General features: G+C 40.7%; 1 protein-coding gene across 1 annotated transcript in view; it reads left to right on the top strand.

Annotated features, from left to right (window-relative positions):
• RELN (reelin) overlaps window positions 1–20,026 on the top strand; it is a 299,237-nt gene that overhangs the window by 108,883 nt on the left and 170,328 nt on the right. The window contains exon 4 of the mRNA XM_059817215.1: window positions 17,193–17,263. Coding sequence (XP_059673198.1) covers window positions 17,193–17,263 — 71 coding nt within the window. The remainder of the gene's footprint in view (window positions 1–17,192; window positions 17,264–20,026) is intronic.

The following is a 20,026-nucleotide window of genomic DNA, read 5'->3' as shown; positions in this document are numbered from 1 at the left end:
TCAATATTATTCCAAGGTATATGAACTCTTGACAGTATCATTCACATATAATGGTAATTTTGAAGCAAGAAGATTTAACTCTTCGTGCTGCCGATGCTGTTTATTAGAAGTGTTAATTATGCAAGATCTGTGGATGACTTCAGGGCTGTCATTCACTAGAAGTTTGTTCATTGCCTAGCTGCAAGAAGTGGGATATGTTCTCTTTGACATTTCTTGGAGTTACCAAAATAGTCATCATGTATTTTAAATGTATGACTGAAAGGAGTTACATTCATGGGAGAATGCTAATGTTTACACCTAAATCAAAACTAGAAAAAAAAAAAATGTTTTGTGAAAATAAAGGAATACCTTTTGTTCACTGTTTTAAACTTCTGTTCTCAGTGCAAATGAAGAACTATAAAACAAATGGCATATCACTGGACAGAGAGAGAAATCAGACTTCAGGCTCCTTATGTCACAGCTTTCATGCCCTGTCCTGTGTGAATACAAATTTGGAATAAGCATGGATCAATGCAGAAAAGAGTTGTATCCCCTGCATTACTCACCGCAGCTTGCTATCACGGCTGCCTGTCCTTAGTCTGGAGCAGTGGAGGCAGGACACATCCCACAGCCCCTCTGCCCCACTGATGCTAGGGCTGTGCTGCCCATGCAGTGGGGTCAGCAATTCTCTTCCCTGCAGCGCTGTGGCAAATGGCAAGCAGAAGTGTGGTGGCAGTAGGAAGTCTGGGAAGATGGTTCTATTTTTCCTTCCTAAATTACTTTTCTTTTTAAAATTATTGCAAAGTAGATCCTACATTGTAATTAAAGATATGAAAATTTGAAGAAAAAAATTATTTGCTCTAAATTATGCTTTTATTGTTTCATTTGATGAAAATTTTAGAGTGTCTGGATTTTTTTCTGAGATGCAAAGGGAGTACATTTCAGAGTCCTGACACGCCTCCTAAAATGGGATTTCTGTTCTCTTTACAGGCCCAACTAAAAGGCTAGAGCCACAAAGAATCAAAAGCTAAAAGCTTTCTAACAGACAATATTTGACCTTTCACTAAGATTAGAACATTTATCTTAGAATGAGGGAAAAATAAATTTAAATATATAATAAAATTTTGTAAACAAAGCTGGAAGAGATTTTTTTTTTTTCATTTTCACCTAAAAATATGTTGGAAGGGAGCTTGTTGGCTTCATATTATCTTTTTGCATCAGTTTTGCAATTCAAAATTCTATCCAATTTGTAAACAAGAGTTAGACATTCTTCTAAAACAAAATGCATCTATATGTGAAAATCAGAAATTCCCATTAGTATTTTATTGGTTCCAAATATACCAAAAATGCTTTATCCTGAATACCTCATTGGCTCCTCCTCCCCCCTGCAACAATGTCTTGTTGACCACCTGAGATCTCACAGCCTTTCCTCCCACTGTTGTGCTGGGTGATGTTAAGGATGTGACCAGTGAGTTTTGGGAGGATCTGTGATCCCATTGCCAGGGATCCCTTTGTCTCATAGGAGGTTGTGGCCCACAGATTTCCAGGTCTTCCTTACAGCCCCCTGGGCATCCCTCCCTCCTCTGCTTGCAGCCAGCACCCAAACTGCAGCAGACTAGTTTGGGACACCTTCTCCTCAGCTTTGCAAAGAAAGTGGGTTGATCTGCTCGAGGGTCGGAAGGCTCTGCAGAGGGATCTGGACAGGCTGGATCGATGGGCCCAGGCCAAGTGTATGAGGTTCAACAAGGCCAAGTGCCGGGTCCTGCACTTGGGTCACAACAACCCCATGCAACGCTACAGGCTTGGGGACGAGTGGCTGGAAAGCTGCCCCGCAGAAAAGGACCTGGGGGTGTTGGTTGACAGCCGCTGAATATGAGCCAGCAGTGTGCCCAGGTGGCCAAGAAGGCCAACAGCATCCTGGCCTGTATCAGAAACAGTGTGGCCAGCAGGAGCAGGGAGGTGATCGTGCCCCTGTACTCGGCGCTGGTGAGGCCGCACCTCAAATACTGTGTTCAGTTTTGGGCCCCTCACTGCAAGAAGGACATTGAGGTGCTGGAGCGTGTCCAGAGAAGGGCAACGAAGCTGGTGAGGGGTCTGGAGCACAAGTCTGATGAGGAGCGGCTGAGGGAACTGGGGTTCTTCAGCCTGGAGAAGAGGAGGCTGAGGGGAGACCTTATCACACTTTACAACTACCTGAAAGGAGGTTGTAGAGAGGTGGGTGTTGGTCTCTTCTCCCAAGTGACGAGTGACAGGACAAGAGGAAATGGCCTCAAGTTGCGCCAGGGGAGGTTCAGGCTGGATATTAGGAAAAAATTCTTTACTGAGAGAGTGGTGACACACTGGAATAAGCTGCCCAGGGAAGTGGTGGAGTCACCCTCCCTGGAGGTGTTCAAGGAATGTGTGGATGTGGCATTGCGGGACATGGTTTAATGGGCATGGTGGTGTTGTGTTGATGGTTGGACTTGATGATCTTACAGGTCTTTTCCAACCTTAGTGATTCTGTGATTCTGTGATCTTGTGAGTTGTGACATCCTTAGGCAGGGCATAAGGGTGCTCAGTAAAGAGCTAACATGCACCTACTTAATGACATTAATGTGTTCAAGACCACAGAGCTCCTTTAGGATCAGAGGTTAACAGCGCAATAACTAACTGCAAGCTCATTTAATCTTCTAGTACTTCTGAAATAACAGTGACTAGGGTAATTTTTCTTCATTACGTTGTGTGTCCTTTGATTAGGAAGGTTATGTTTTAAAATGGGTAACTGCTGTGCATGGTGACAGATCCATTTCCTGGGCAACTGTCCAGTTTTCAGACAGTCACTAAGTAGTATTAAAATTTTCTGTCACTAGCATTAAAAGGTACCTGTGCCAATTAAAAACAAGAAGAGAAAAACATTCAGGGAATGTCAATTTAATTTAGCCTCAGATGTATTCCTGGAGTGATAACACTGTCTGTCCATCCCTTATTATCCCTACACTAATTATTTTTGTACTTGTAGGCCCATTCCAATGAAAGTTGGCAGCAGCTTAAGTGTCTTAAATATATTATCTTGGTTGTTTGAATATAGAGACCTTGCTGAAGGAAACACTGGGAAGCATTATCGTATACAAGAGGATCACAAGGAGAAAAATTTGGGGCAGCTCAGGCTTGGCAAGGAGCTCCGGCTGGGCACGTGTTTTATCAAACTCCTCCTCAGCAGGAGGAGTTTGAGTTGAGTTGAGAGACCAAGAGAAAGATGATACCAATGTGGCTGCAAGTGATGAGCTTTCTGTGGCTTAGAAATCACTGCTCCTTACTTGAGGTGGGGAATGACTGTTGCACACTCCCACTGCATGGCAGTGGACAGGAAAATGCATTAAGTTAAACCACTACTCAATAAACTCATCATAAAATCACAAAGCAGGATGGTTCAGCATACCTGGCATCAGGAATGAAGCTGTGGGTTTCTGACTTCAGGGATGCAAGGCTTTAAACAGGAACTTTTTGTTAAAGTGTATGCCCCAGAATTAAAATGGGGTTTTCTTACTTATTTTGATACTAGTTTCAGAAGTGTTAATTCGTATAAACATTTTTTTTCAAACTGTGAATGGTGTTTAAAATAATAGACTATTAAGGAGTATAGGTGCAGTTCCTTTAAAATACAATTCAATAGGACCAATAGTTATTCTCTAGAGAATAAACCTTAGCATTTGAAAAACAAATACTTTCTGAAATGTAATGTATTTTGTTGTGCATAATGAAGCATATGAAGTAGTCTGGAAAAAAAAAAGAGCAGTTTCAATCATGCTTCCTAAGACCAACAGATCAAAACTCTTTACAATGTTCTTATTGGTAAACTCTTTGAAAAACCAAATACCATTGTGGAAAATATTGGAGAACGATTTTCCATGACACTACTAACAGCTGCAAAAAAGTAAAGTATTTCCCTACAGCAAGACAACATGAAAATTTTTGCAGCAAGCATAGATGAAAAGATTTGTGAACAGAAACTTGGATAAGGTTCATGTTCTGGTTGACTAAATGTATCTAAAAATATTTATGATGTTCTCTATTTCTCTTAGCTTAGGAATTCTGATAATTTTTCATATGACTTTATATAGAGTCAATAATACAGCCAGAACAACGTTTAGGTGCAATATATGTTGAGAAATGGAAATAAATACATCATTTGAAATTCCGAAGCTAAAAGGTACATGTGAACATGAGTCCACTGAGTATTATTAATATATAAACACAGGTCTTCAGTTTAAACGCAAGGGATTGGCCTCAGGTCAATAAAATAAAAAAAGGAGATGGGCAGCAATGTCATGCAAGGAATCCAAACTTATTATGAGCTGTTTGATTGAGGGATCCCCAGAAATGGATGCACCTGGAAGCTAAAAGGCATAGATCACCAGCTGTATTTTAAAACTTCTTATTTGTTGTTTGCAATATGTTTTTTTTCACAGTCTTCCTACTAGAATAACATAGCAGAGTTAATCTTTGCCAATGAATGAAGTCTGCCTGTTTCCTTAGCACCTGCCAAACAAGTGGTACTGCATAGTTAGTGCTGCTGTTTTTACAGCATTGTTTTTAGATGCTGTTCTTGGATATGTCTTATTTTCTTCTAAATTGATAATTGTATCTCTGTCATCCGTACGCCTTTACTAGTTAACAGTTTAATGTTATTCCTTCCATCTGTCTGATGCGTCTTGCTTCATGTCTGTTGACACAGCCACATCCATCTCATCCATAGGGGTGAGGTAGCTTATGGTATATTGTTTTTTCATTGTAGTTTTTCAAGATTTCAACCATTCTCTGTGCAGATATGTGATTTTCTTTCCAGAGATCATGGAATATTTGCTGACCATTCAAAATGCAAAATTGCATTTAAAATGGGAAATTTTATGTGGTAGCTTTGTATGACTTTCCTTCAAATCTAGTATCTGTTATGATATGGTGATGCTCAGAAGTCTGGTCATTTTCACTTAGACTGCACAGGAAGATTTATCTCAGGGATGGGATGTCACTGCTTCCCATTGCCAGGGTACTCTGCCTGGAGAAAATACTTCAGATATTTTTGCCAAAGGGACTGCTCAGAAGGACCAAGCTTTTAGAAAACCTGTCTGATTTACCCTGACACACTCATGAATTTATCCTGAGCAGCTTATGGGAAGTGTCTCTTCCCTAATGGTACAGGGGCTTGTAGTAAATGCAGTGGTGGACCTGCTACCCAAAGTTCCATAGTTGAAGATGAGAGATTTGTAAGAACAAATTATTGTTGTTTATTTGATGCAGTTTTATATAAAAAAAAAATTCTTAAAAAATGTGACACCCTGAAAAGCCATTAGAATATCAGTTTTGATAAGAGGTCTTCTTTTATCGTGTTAGCTCAAGTTTGCTGTTTTCTTAATCAACCATAAACTTCTTAGCTATACAAATTACAGATTAATTTCCCTAATTTCCAGCGCCACTCTGTTGTGTACAGCACCAGATGTGCAAGTCTCCAATGAATGCCTTCATCTGGAATACTTGGTATTTGGGATTCTAGATATGGGAATTTGAGCTCCCAAGCAATATTTCATATAACAGAGCAATAATTATTTGTGTGTATTTGAAAAGTTCACCTTCCTGGCAACATTACTGAACTGAATTCCCAATATATTCCTTTTGATTGGAAACTGTCATTAGCAAATAAATGAAGAGTCAAAGTCTGGTTGCATTTCACCCAATATTCCCATTTTTTCTTCATCTGGGACACAGGGAATCCAGTGTTGGGACTGTGCTAAAGAGTCTCAGAACACTCGTAAGATATTTTTCTACAAAGATTCATTCTGGTGTTGTGCTCATTCTGCCAAAGATTTCTGAAAACAGATCTGTGCTCAGAGGAAAAATGAGTCAGTTACAAAGAACCAAGACCAACCATCTATCCTGGAAGTACTTACGTTATTGCTTAGATATTCTGTTACTTTGGTTTCTTTCAAGGCTGTGGTTATAAATATCTTAATTAATACTTTACTTTAAGAGAAGGCTTTTTAGAGTTTGATGTCCTTTTTAATAATAAGCTTAAAGAATTATTATCAACACAGTATCAAAAGGAGGTATTATGGCAATGCAGCTTAGTGGGTAATTTATTTCTGAGTCAGATAAATCATGGATTGTTTACTAGTGAGAAACATGGGTTCAAACTCATTATTGTTGGAACAGTATATTATATGGGAAGTTGCTGTCCAAATGAATTGTAAAGTGAGAGTACTTATGCCTATGTCAAGTGACTGACCAATTCAAGCTAAAGTTCACACAGCAGTTTTTGGTTAAAATAATCTTGATAACCCTGGCAGTATTTTATTATGGGAAAACATTCACAAATACCAGAACTGTGGGCCTGGACATGCTGTTGGGCAATGTGGCAAAAGGCATAGCAGGGCTGTATTAGTATAGCTGACCCTGCTTTGAGCAGGAGCTTGGTCTGGAGATCTTCTGAGGTCCCTTCCAACCTGGATTTTCTTATGATCCTATGATCCTTTCTGGGGTGTGAAGACGAGTCTGTGTGGGCAAGCCATGGTCTCCTGGGTGGAGGAAGAAAAAAGTCTGCCCATGGCTCAGAAGCAGCTGAATTCACCCATTTTGGAGCTGGCAGCAGGGGGAAAGTGCCAGCTCGAAGGAGCAGAGTTCCTGGCTGCAGTAGAAGTGGAGGCCAGCACCAAGGGGTGCCGGGGCATTGCTAACACCCTGCAAGTAGAGCACAAGGGATTTGCTCAGCCTTAACAGCTGCTGAAAGTTGCTGGTTTGGAAAGCAGGGCTGGAGGACGGGAAGGACACAGAGAACAGATTGTTCTCTTTCAAATCTGTTTTTATGTCATCTCTCTGGCTGAGGTGGGAGACAGGTTGGATATGGTTTGGATAATTCGGGTCTCTAAGTGACTCTTAATCTGAACCTTAGGACATTACTCAAATGGGCATCTCTGAAACAAACATCTTTGTTGAAGAAATGCCTAACTATGCCATGAGCAGCAGGATCCATGAAGCCCGGTTTCCTACAATTTTGGGCAGTAAGTCACCATAGCACCCACACTTTATTACTCCCAGGTGCCCTCATACCATGTCTTGGCCTCGCCTGCAATACCTCCAGGGTCCACAGATATTCTCTTACCCTTCCCCAGTACATCCAGCTCTTGCTATTGATGCCAGGCCTCATCACCATAGTCTCTCCTGTTTGTGCCGTGTACCTGATGCCATTCCACCTGCTTCTTTTGGCTGGAGTTCTGCAATGCTTAACAAACTTGTCATTTTTTCAGTGGCTGATGGAATTAATTATTCTTCTAAGGCAATATTTCACCTGCCTATTCCTATTTGTGAGCTGGTATGTTCTTAAGGGATATATGGTTCCTTCCAACACATAACTCTGACTGAAAATTAAAAACCATGCAGGAGAAATAACTGTCCTTTGTATGATTAGTGACCCTGCATTTTTTTGAAGAGGTTCACCATACTCCCAGCATGCAGGAGGCAAGTGAGAATAAGGAGACAATAGCAGTTGTTCAATGACAACTGTAGCAGGTTCTTCCTTAATTTGATTTTTATCAGTCTGTGGAAGGTTTGCATACTTCATTTGTTTTTCAGTCCTCTGAAAACATTTAGGACCGTGGGAAGAGTGCAAAGAAACATTAGACAAGCAGTGTAATATTTCAGTCTTCGATGAAGCCTCAGGAAAGGAAACCTGCCCCATGTGCTCTGGGGTGCAGCCTGTGGACATTTTGATTTTTAATGGAACATTTGCTAGCTTTAGACTAAAGAGGCAGGTTTTATCCTTCCCTTGCAAGCTGCTTTGCACATTGTGGATGCACCAGTTGCATCTCTGTAATTAATATTGAAATGAGTGTTTGTTAAGAAATGGGGTTAATTTGGCTATTTGAGGATTTCTCTGTGTGGGCTGCTCAAATCTTAACTGGGAAACGGATAGCGATAAAAATTACATGAGAGCAGTGAACCGAAAAGGTGGCCTTAAAATCATCCTTTTTTCCATTATTTAGGATCTTTTAAAACCAACATTGTTTTCAGCATTCAATCTCATGCTGTTTCAGATTTTACTGTTTTAGATTTTAAGTGTTTTTAAGTTTTCACTGTACTAATAAAACAGCTGAATATGTTATTTCTTACCAGCTTTTATGTAAAAATGTATCACAGCAGAAAACCTCAGAGCATCAACTACCTGCATGTTCTAGATTTTCTGGAATCATGCAAAATCCTTGGGACTTCTGGTGGATATTCTGAAATACACAGCCATAAACTCATGGATAGGGAGAATCAATACCATAGTATGTACACAAAGTTTTGGCTATAATGAACTGGTTAATTCTTTTGTGCTATGAAAAGCAGTTTTCAAAATAAGTGTTGATTAATCTGTTTAGATGAAAACCTTGCTTTCATTTCTTTGCTTTTACCTGGTTTGCAAACCCTTAGAATCACGGGACTGCAGGATAGTGCAGACTGGAAGGGACCTCAGGAGGTCTCTAGTCCAACATCCCGCTCAAAGCAGGGTCAGACCCAGTTGCTCCGGGCTTTAATCCAGTTGGTTCTTAAAAAACAGCAGCAATAGAGAGGAACTGCACAATCTCCCTTGACTGTCTGCTGTCAGGTCCCCCCAAAGTCATCTCTTCTCCAGGCTGAACGAGCCTTGGTCCCTCAGCCTCTCCTCGCAGGGCAGGTGCTCCAGCCCCGACCATCTTGGTGGCCTCTGCTGAACTCACCCTAGTTGATCAGCACTGTCAAACTTGATTAGTACATGTTGTTAGGAAAAGGATCATACTCATTGTAGAAGCATATAGGAAATAACTATGTGCTGTAAGTCCATTTACTTAATACCCCTATGTATCCTTTAGAGATGTCAAGTACTTTAAAATCCACAGTAACTGTAACGTTTCTTCTTTTGATACAGGAAAACACAAAGATTTTTTTGTTCTTGAAGGATAATTTAGGTGATTGAGCGATATCTTGATTGAATATAGGATTTAGAAGACTACACAAGCAAAATTTGGGAAAACCAGTATTTTTTTATTCCAAAAAAGATGTAATATAGTCATTAGCTTAGGGCTAAATATAGATTTCAAATTGTTATAAATACTCAATATATTAAAAACCTAAAATCCATACAATTGACGTTTCACTAGATAATGAAGTACAATAGCTTGCAAAACCTAAGACAAGGACATCACCCTCTCCCAAACACTGAAAAAGGTGGAAAACAGGGACCTAGTTTTTGGTACTGTGTGAGTGGAGAGACAATGGATGCTTGGTCTATTATTTATATGAGCTGACTGCTTGGCAGATGCCACTGCAATAACCCTTTATTTAAAATGTAGAAAAAATAGAATTTGCTTTCCTTTATAATCACATAATGCAAAATACTAATGAAAATGTTGGGTTTCCTGTAGCTGAGAAGAAAGTATTGTCCTAATCTGCTTTCAGTCAACAAGAAGCTCTAACCATTCCAGTCACATAAAACTAGATAGAATTAAAAAAACCCATCTTTTTATTCTCTGAGATACAAGGGAAAGGAGGATGAAAATGTTTATATACAGTTTAACATGATAATTCTTACTTTTTCCCTCTTTCCTAATGCATATTTACTGTTCTGTTGTATTCCTCTTTTGTACTCGCACCTTGCAACCAAACAAAAGTTTGGTGTTTTTTAGCACTACAAAAGAAATTTCTTATAAACTGTGAAGTGTAGGGGCCGGAGCTGCCTGTGCATCCTTCTGCTTCCAGTGCTGTAACCTTAGATCTATTCTCTGTAACACAGGCTACAATTATATGTTCATCTCACTTACTTATTTTTCTACTTGAGGACGTTTGTCTTATTCAAATCTTGGTTAAAGAAAGCCCTTAAATGTGTACTTAAATCAATCCCTAATCAGACCAGCACATCCTAAGTGTACACAGCCTAGCATAGATTTTGTATGTTAAACCATAAAAACTTAAATCTGCTTCATCTTGCGCTGATTTTACCATTTAACTGACATAACCCTCCCTTTATATCTACCCCAATTTACAGAAAATCATCATATTTTCACTCAAGCATATAACTTTTTTTTTTTTAGAAGCCAGAGAACAACAACAAAACCTGCCTCACTTCAATGAATGAAATGGAAATTGTTTCGGAGTTCACTCAGAACTCATTTCTCATGGTGGAAAGTGGCTGTCTGTCATGGCTTAACCAGCCTGCTGACAAACCAGCTCTTCTGACAGCAATAGAAGAGAGTAAACATGAAAAATTACAACACTAATTTTACTCATGAGGAAGTAAAAAGCTGGCAAAAAATGAACAGCTCATTCTATCAATATTTCAACTAATAATTTTGACTTAAGAGGGGAGGGTTGCACATTTTTTTGGGGTGGTATAGCCACATTACAAAAAAAGTGCAGATGTTTAGAGAAAGAGCTCAGAGCCCCGTTCTCTACATGTCTTATAAGTGTGTGCTGGGCTCATATAGTCAAAAATGTATACATCAGGACAGCACACAAGACTGAGCACGGACCACTGCACACTTTAAAAGTGCCTCAGCTGAAGTGTGGCTGAAGTTGTAGGTTTTAAAAGTACATGTTTTGCATGGGGTGCACTGAATGAGATAAAAAGTTCTGTGAGGCCACCGGGACGCAGGTTGGGTCTAGCAACACCGAAAGAGTTACAATTAGATTTTCAGAGTGCATAGATAGCATGTGGGAGGGAGAAATAGCTCATCTCTGCACACAGTGTGTTTTATCCCAACCCAGTGAGAGTTTCTGCCAGCCCTGTCAATGTTTTGATGCATGCCTCATTGATGGTGATGTGGTCTCGGGCAAAGCTAGTCGATTTGGGTACACACGTGCTCACTTCCACAGGCAGAAATGCACACACATAGCTTTAAATGTTGGTTTAATACCAAAGACATTTGCAAAAGGAGACTTTGGTTCTTTCCTTGGTGTTTATTGGCTCTTGCTGAAAAGGCTTTTGACATTTGCTTTGCATTTTCTGTCTCTTAGATTTCACTATTATTTTCAAAAAAATTTTTAACAAAATTTTAATTTTAATAAGGCTATTCAGCACACCCTTAATTTGACCCTTGAGTCCCTTTCCCCACGTGGGCAGTCCCCAGAGATAAATTCAGAGACAAGAGAGAAAGTGAGGTGGCTCTTTTTCCTCTTGCATTTATTCTATATGAAGGCAAAGGAGTCTTAACTCACCCATGAAGTCAGGAACATAATTTATGAATGTGAACCACAAACTTCAGCCAAGGACAGCTGCCCCAAATGGATTGATTGCTCTTTGCCCTCTGACACATACCCTAGCTTTTGCTGGACACTTTAATCCTTTCCCTCTGAAGTCTTTTCGCCTCTGATTGAGGCTTTTAGAGCAAGCGTGCTCATTCCAGTCTCCTGAACATTGCATAAATAATTATATCCTACTTGCCAAATCTCCCTGGCAGGTTCAGCTGAACATGGGCAAGGCAGAAGACTGAAACTGAGAAAAGAACTTAGAGGCATTTAACCAGTAGCTGAAAGCCCCCCACCCAAGCACCTTCTGGACCAACAGCCATGAGTACTCTGTGCATTTTCCCTGCTGGCCCCAGCGCCGGTGCCATCACCTAGTCAGATTTAATATCTTGGTCTTGGCTGCTGTTGGAAGTAATTGTCACTGGAGGTTTCAGCCATGGTAGGAGACACAAGCTAAAATGCACACCAGCCTGGCCTCACCTCCTCCTGTGCACAGTAAATGGTCATTAAACCACCTTTGCAGGGCAATGTGTTTCACGCTCCTACCAAGAAAGACTGGACACACCTGATCTGTGCACTTAATCTCCAGAAGGCTTATTCCTCATCTTGCTTTTGAATTTATTTTCTTTGGAGACCTCTTAATCAGACAGTATTTGGGGGTGTGTGTATTTTTTTTTTTAAAAAGACAACAACTAAACCAAGACAAGCAGAGATGGTCATGCAAATTTAATAATGCATTAAAACCCACACAGTTTATTTGCCTAAAGAGGGCAAATATCCACCCTGGCCTCTGGGCAGTGCTGCCACACATCCTTTCCACATGTGGAGCACGCAGAGCCAGGCAGCGCAGGCAGTGTCCAGGCATGGCTCAGTCCTGGAGGAGGTACCCTCCTGCCCCGCTGTGCTCTCCCCATCTGAAACACTTGCTTTAACATGCAGCTTGTTAATGAAAGGGTGTTAGCAATGCGTGTGAATCCAATGCATGTGAAGTACAAAATACCTCAATATAAAACCATGACAGCAATTACTCGGTATGCATTGCTTTGTTTTCCGTTCCAGCCCAGGCCCGTCTGATGCCCAGCACTGACCATCTCCCCCACAGCGGCTGGGAGGGAGCGCAGTCCGTGCTGTCAGGGCATCAGACCTGATTTGGAGGCGCAGCACTGTGGGGTTTGGGAGGAACAATCTCAGCTTAGTATGGTCAGTCAGTGATTTCCCTGGAGCTGGTGTTGTGGATGTCACCCTAAATTTCCTCCGGTGGAAGCAGTCACGAACCATTGCGTACAGATACGCAATGCAGCTCCTAGCAGCAGGCACAGGGCTAAACTCTGCTCGTGTGGGTAAAAAAATAACCTCATTTTCCTTGGTCCTGTTGAAAACCTCTTTGGGGGCGTTGTGAGATGGGGTATTTTACTGAAGGAAACCTGGGTCTTTTCCCAGATCCCTCCCAAATGAATTTGTCCCAGTGCCTTCCCTCGCCAGCGTAAGGCGCAGATGCCAAGCACCCCTGTAAGGGCGGAGTGAGCGCCAGGTGTGCGAACCCCAGAGCACACCAGATGGTGACAGCTTCAGGGGAAGGCCTGGGACTGGTCCTCTGCTCCTGGGAGCACAGCTCAGCGTGCTGCATCTAATCAACAGGAGGCTGGAGGGACATCTCTCTACCTGCAGGTTCGTGAATGTATGCAAGTGTCTCTGGATTTCTTTCTCCCAAATCACCTGGAACGATTTGTGTCATCGCACAGGGGACAAATTGATATTACTTAGGCTATGTTCAGAGGAGCTAGCAATACTGCACTTGAATAAAGTCGTTTTAAGCTTGTTAGCACTTGAGCAGGGTGGCACTTCAAGTCCTCTTTCACAGGTGATGTGGACTATATATAGTTCAAGTAGAGAATCAGCAAGTCATACTTATTTTTTGCTTTTCAGTGACAGACAATCTAAAAGTCTTTATTGGCACCCGATTTCAACTTGAATAGTTGTGGTTTAGGAAGGAAAACTCTTTACAGAATTGCTGTAATTGAAGCATGGGGTTAGTAATGCCTCGAACTGACAGTGAGCCTTGACACCTGATACAGTCTTCCTGTGTTCAGACCTCTTTCTTCCTCTGCCAGCAGTTTATCTCCTCTTCCTACTTTTAAAAACACATTTTCCTCTCTCTCTTGCATAGCCCCAAGCAGACAAATATATCTAGGCTAATGGAAATGTGAAGTTAATATAAAGAGGAACCTTACTACCTCTAAGTTGTTTTTCTTTCGAAGCTCTCACTTACCTTGTCAGGATGTTCCTGTTACCTCCCTTTTTTTTTTTATTTTTCACCACTTTGGAAATATTCATTCCTAGGGAGGAATTACCTCTGGGGACACATGGAGCACGCATCTTGCCTTTGGGCTGACTGACAGGTTAGATTTGATTAGTCACTTGCCCTTTAGCTGGAAATAAATAGCGTGCAATGACAGAGTGGGACTATAGGCTGCTGTGGAGTAACACCAATTAATAGTTAGTAAGAACACTTCATCTAAGCAATCTTTAACTACGTTAAAGATTGTTCAGAACCTTTTGAAAAACAGCACAAAAATCAGTTGCTGGATATGTATGTCAAGAAAGCAAAACCCCATAATTAATGGTTGAATAATTTTCTTTCTTTAGTTGAGTCTTTTTTCAGGCATTACCAATATTATTTTTATTGCACTAACTGTAAATATTATATATATATATTTATATTATATATATTTATACCTGAGTGTCAATATAGCTATGGATATGGTTTTGGATATATTACATATTTTTAAAAGAGAAAAATTCATGCTCCTGTTCCATTAATCTCACCTGTCAGGTAGGAACATCACCAACAAAGGAAGTTCAATACAGAAAAGGTAGTACGTTTTGCACTTATTTCTAAAAGTAGCTTAGTTCATGCATAATTGCACTGCATTATTGTCATTTGCTCCATGAATAAAGCATAAATACAGAGAAAAACAAACAGATAATACTGGAAAACTGACAGAAGCAATACCCTTAATAAGTCTCTGAAGCTACACTGGCTGGTGCAGAACTCATGCATATGCCCATTGTACAAGTAACGCTAATGTGAGCATATGCCGTAGGAATCCGTGCCCTTACTGCACGGCACTGTTGTCCCCAGGGTGCAGACCGCTCCTGCTATGGAGCGGCAGTAATTGGCTCCTACTCTGCATTATCAAGCAAGGCATGATAGACACAGAAAGATGCAGATCATTCAACTGGCTGCTGGCTCTCTCCCCAAATCCCCTTTTTCTCACACGCATGCAGAGATCCAGTAAACAGTACACAGTTTGGTATTATTGGTATTATTTGGTATTTGTTTGCATTCAGACACATACTCGAGCTCCCCTCTGCACGTGGTCCATGTTTTGAGAGTTTGCTCCTATCTGCCTCATAAAGAATTTTGTGGTTGCTGTCGTTGTTGTGTACATCATGAATTGTATCCCGGGCTGTTGCACAAACAGCATCTCTGAAGTCCCAGTCCACTGCTAATGCAAGTTTTCTTTCTCACTGGCTGCAAAGAGCCCTCTCTTCCACCTTGCCAGCCTAGGGGAGGGATAGAAATGTACAAAATACCTTCTGTGCTTTAGGTGTGGCATTTTCTTGTATCTGCCCAGGAGCACAGTGAGCCAGGCTTTTTTGCTCAAAACATGGAATTCCCACAATGAAACATATTTGCAAAACATGTCTGTCCACACTGGGTTGGACACAAAGCTGGCTGTGGGATGCCCTGCCCTTTCATCCGCTAAAGGAAGTCACCATCTCTGGTCCTTTTAAAGACACTTGGGCACAAGTTTGATTTTGGAGATTGTTTGGTCCCCTTCTGACTTGTGTCCCCTCATACACCTGTAAGAGAATTTGGAGAACTGTATGTAGTGAGCATGCTTTCTTGCATATTCATCGCAAAAGAGATTTAAGAAATACTTTAATTCATACTTTTAAATAAGACTTAAGGTCTCAGCTTTCTTGCCTTTCTTTATGTGCTGGGGTGATGTATTTGTTTTTATTTTACTCTGTACTCAGTATGGTCACTGGTCACAACAGCAGATGAAGCAATGCTAATGAGGAACTATGGCATGATGTTTTGCTCTATTTCACAAAAGTGTTGGAGATCCTAAAGTAGTTTCCATGGTACACAGGGTAGGGACTACAAACAAAACCTCACGCTGGTAATTCCATCCCAGGACTGTGGCCAAAATACTGTTGCTACATGTAAAGATCAGCTCCAGCTTTACATGTGCCTCTGAAAGTCCAAGCAACCAGAAAAAGCGATACAGCTCTCCTTCCCACAAGCAGAGGAAGTGAGTGCCCTAAAAACCCTAGGAGCATCAGGTGGCCATAGTTTTGCGTTTCTGGACACACACATTGGTGTAAATAGAGCTTTTCTAAATGAGCAGGAAGCAAATTAGATCCCAGAGAAGTTTTCGTTTACTCCTACTTGGATTCTGACAGTTTGCAGATGGGTTTCACTTTCAGAACCCACCGTATCTGAAAAATGTAATGTTAGATGTGTTACTTCTGTTGTTCTTCCTTGTCAGTGTAACTGGCCTAGTAGCCAAGAAAAAAATTACGTATTTTGACTTTTCTTTGTGGACCATTCCTTTATGCTCCTTCCTGACATTTTCATAAGCAAGTGAGGTGTGATCCATTAGAGAGGGCACAGAGCTGGCTGAAAAATCACACTCATAAAGTTGCTTTCAATGTCTTACTGTTGAATGGAGAGGCTAGTTCAGGGAGTTAATATGGCTCTACCTTGAGCCCATTAATATTAATTATTTTCATTACTGACTTGAAGAAAGGCTAATGAACATGTATGAAGAGTGTGTATGAGTCTAGACAGATATTGGAAGAACTTTGGCTGCAAGAAATCTGAAAGGTTTTGAAATCTCCGAGATAAAACTGAAGTTGTGAAGTACTACATTTAGAAAAGAAGGATGAAATGAGCAATTGGAAATAAAGAATAACTAGCACTGTTAACATGACAGCTCTATAGGAGAAAAACAAATCAAATTGCACTGTAACTGATTATGAGAAAACAAAATGACAAATCTCTCCATGGTACATTAGCTGGTCTGTTAGTTGTAGATCATTAATGGGAAATGATTATTCTTTAGTCAAAACTGGTGAGACCTAAAGTAAGAAACTCTATGTGCAGCTATAGGCATATCACTTCCTCAAAGATGGAGACAAATTGAGAGAGACCAGAGGAGACCAAGAAAATGGTACGTTGTTCAGAGAGTGAATGGCTAGAGGACAAGCAGAGTGAAGGTACAGGGCTTGTTAATTTAAGAAAAAGAAGAAAAAAAAAAAGAGAACGATGATGATTTCCCAACCAAAAAAAAGGAGAAAGTGAGCCACTTTGGTTTCTTTGGACAATGAGGGAAATAAAAAGAAAGAACAACTCAATTGGCAGCAAAACCCAATGCAGCGTACCAAGAAATGTTGTAGGGTCTCCTTTTTTGGAGATGTTTGACAAAGGCATGGGGCAGTGGGTTTGCTTGTCTCTCCTTTTGTTTCCAGAGAGGATTTCTGGACACCTGTTCCAGCTTTACATTTCTATCGGTAGCATATACCAGTACTGTCATTGCTATTGCCTATTGGATCATGTGAATATTAGTTACACAGGGCTGCAGCTCTGCAACCTGTTTTGCCCTGAGACAGGTACATTTTCTCAGGCAGAATGATGTGCTTAGCTTTGTGATATGCTTACTTTTACTTGTGTCCTTCATTGAATCCCTGTGCTACCAACCTAGCTGTATCGGTTTAGGAACTTTTCTTTTGCTATGCACAGAAACAATCCCTACAAATTATTCTATGAATTTAGAAGAAAGAAGAAAGAAGAGCACAGGAAGAAAGCAGAATGGGACTTCTGATTTGATTAGTCATGCATATAGGTACACACATGCATATATAAATAAGTATACTACATTATTTATTGTTGTCTTTTTTTATGTTCACAGGGCTACAGCTACTCACAGGGGCCAAGTTATATTCAAGGATGCCTTAGCACAACAGCTGTGTGAACAGGGAGGTAAGAGCCACCACCATTTTAAAAACATCTGGCACATGTGGTTTTCCATTGTACTTGCATGTCAGTGTAACTCATCATGAAAGCTATTTCATAAAAAATTTAGTGTCAGGATCTTCTTTATATTCTTAAAACTGATACTTTCTTTGGCTTCATGCTTCCCATTAGCTCTCTAGCAAAACGCTCTGTCCTCTCTGCTAAATGTTGGGGAATATACAAAAGTTAAAGTAAATCTTATTGCACTATATACTTACCTGAAATCAACCTGTTACAATCAACATTTGTTTTTTATCAAAGCCACAAGCTGAGTTTTAACTCTCACTGTATTAATTATAAGCAAAAAATGCAATATGCTTGCAGCAAAAGCTTTGTTTACTATCCAGCTCACATGTATCTTTGTGAAGAATCTGCCTTCCCATTTTGTGAAAGTAGGCCATCACATTTTTGCCTGTCACCGACAACATTTGGTAATTTTTATAGCTAAACAAAATGTTTGACTTAAGCAAACTTGAAAAACCTAATTGTTTGCACAGCTTATCATATACATCCTTTTGATGAATAACCTAAAAATAAATGTCCTGTTGTGATCTGTTGTCTACAAATGGTACACTGCTTTGAACCTGCTTCATTATAACAGTGGGAAGTGGAGATGGTATCAATCATTTTTGGTACAGGAGAGAAAGGAATTTCTGTGCTGATCGTTTTCTCCACAAAATTCCAGTGGTATTTCCATGTGAAAAGAGGCAGTGAAACATGGGCCAAACAGTCTAAAAAAAAAATTTCAAAATTAGAAATGTGTTGTCATATTAACAAACAAGAGAAAATCCCCTATAATACATCTTTTGGGGGCATTAGAGCTATAGGGTTTTTTTTTTTCCTATGGGTTTGGGAATATCTGTGCAATGGCTTTTGCAATAAGAAGCTGTTGAACATATATATTGAGTTATTCACATAAGGTATGAATAGTACCTTCATAATTATAAAGGGAAAATATTTCAGTTTTCAATTTCAGTATTTGAGGTTTTACTATTTTAGCATTTCAATGGGAAGTAGGAAGAGGGATTCAGAGAGGTGACTGAAGATGTCAGCTAACAAGCTGGGAAGTTAGGATTAGTTATCTTTTGAATGAATTAGAAAAATGTAACACAGGTGCTGGCAATCAGAAGGGAGTGTTACAATGGTCGGGATGGAGGGGGATTCAGCTAGTCATGTGTCAGTATTTTTACTGTGTGGATGGAAAAACATCTGGAGAAATTACCAAAATGCATCTGGTATTCAGAAAGCAAAATAAATTGCACCTCAATAACGTGGGTGTGGAAGAGTAGTGTTTCAGTGACTCATATAGGGGATTTGGGAACCGAAGTACTGGCAGGAACACTATTTGGGATGTGCTAAGGAGGATGGTGAGGATATCTCACACAGGCTACTCACTGGACGGACACAAGTCAAGAATGGAAAAATCAATATGCAGAGTCATCAGCATAAAATGCTGAAGAGCCTTATAAGCAGATGAAACTCTCCAAAGCATGGCTGCGTAGTGAGCGCACCATGGCCAAAGGCAGTCTGTGGTGGCCAGAACAGGTGAGGAAAGGGGAAGGAAGTAAAAAATATATTGATGGCAGAGTGACAGAGAGCTGGCAGTGACCAGCATGATGAAAGCTATGTGCAAGCAAGCTGAAAGGAAATATATGACTATCAATGTCAGAACTGGAAGCATGGTCAAGGAGAATAAGGGCAAAGCAACAAGATTTCTACTTGCTAAAAGAAAATACCTTGATAAGCAGAGACTAGTGAGTAGAAATCCATACATACAGGCTTTGACAGTCCTTTCTTCAGATATGCTGTACTGGGATTTTTTAGTTCTCCACTGAGTTCACAGGGACTCTGCAGGACTGGGAGAAAATGGGATTTGTGTATCAGTTGTGTGTAGAGAATAAAAGATGCTGAGATGTGCCATCTCCGGGCCTTCACTGGCTGCTCAGCCATGACAGTCCCTTTGCCTTCTCCTCCCACCCAACCACTGATAGCCACGTCCTGCACTGCTTCCCGGAAAGGGCCTTCAGCTTCCCCACCTTGTCGCAGCCTCCTGCATTCTCATGAGTTCTTTTTCACCTGTGATTTTCCCATCAATTCTCTTTGCTTTATACAGTCACTCCAGAGTCTTTGTGCATTTGTGTCCTCCAAAATATTTGATGTCACTGTGGTAACTCTGCAAACATCAGGTTTGACTTAGTCAAGGATCACCTGGAGGTACTGATTTATGAGCAGTTCACAGTGTATGACAGCCATGTAATTAGTCATCATATTTCCCTGTAATATTGATGTGCAAGCTTCTCAGAGGTTCTCTTGGTCCTTCTTTGTCTTTTATGGTGTTCAGTTTTGGGCCCCTCACTACAAGAAAGACATTGAGGTGCTGGAGCGTGTCCAAAGAAGAGCAGCAAAGCTGGTGAATGGTTTAGGGAACAAGTCTTATGAGGAGCAGCTGAGGGAACTGGAGTTGTTTAGCCTGGAGAAAAGGAGGCTCAGGGGAGACCTTATTGCTCTCTACAATTACCTAAAAGTGGGTTGTAGCAAGGTGGGTGTTGGTCTCTTCTCCCAAGCAACAAGCCATAGGACAAGAGGAGATGGCCTCAAGTTGCACCAGGAGAGGTTTAGACTGGGTATTAGGAAAACCTTCTTCACTGAAAGGGTTGTCAGACTCTGGAACAGGCTGCCCAGGGAGGTGGTGGAGTCACCATCCCTGGAGGTATTTAAAAGATGTGTGCA

This window comes from Gavia stellata, chromosome 4 (genome assembly GCF_030936135.1).
Source record: "Gavia stellata isolate bGavSte3 chromosome 4, bGavSte3.hap2, whole genome shotgun sequence".
In the NCBI taxonomy this organism is placed as follows: domain Eukaryota; kingdom Metazoa; phylum Chordata; class Aves; order Gaviiformes; family Gaviidae; genus Gavia; species Gavia stellata.
Note: the sequence above shows the minus strand (reverse complement) of the source record. Positions and strands in the feature narration are given on the sequence as shown.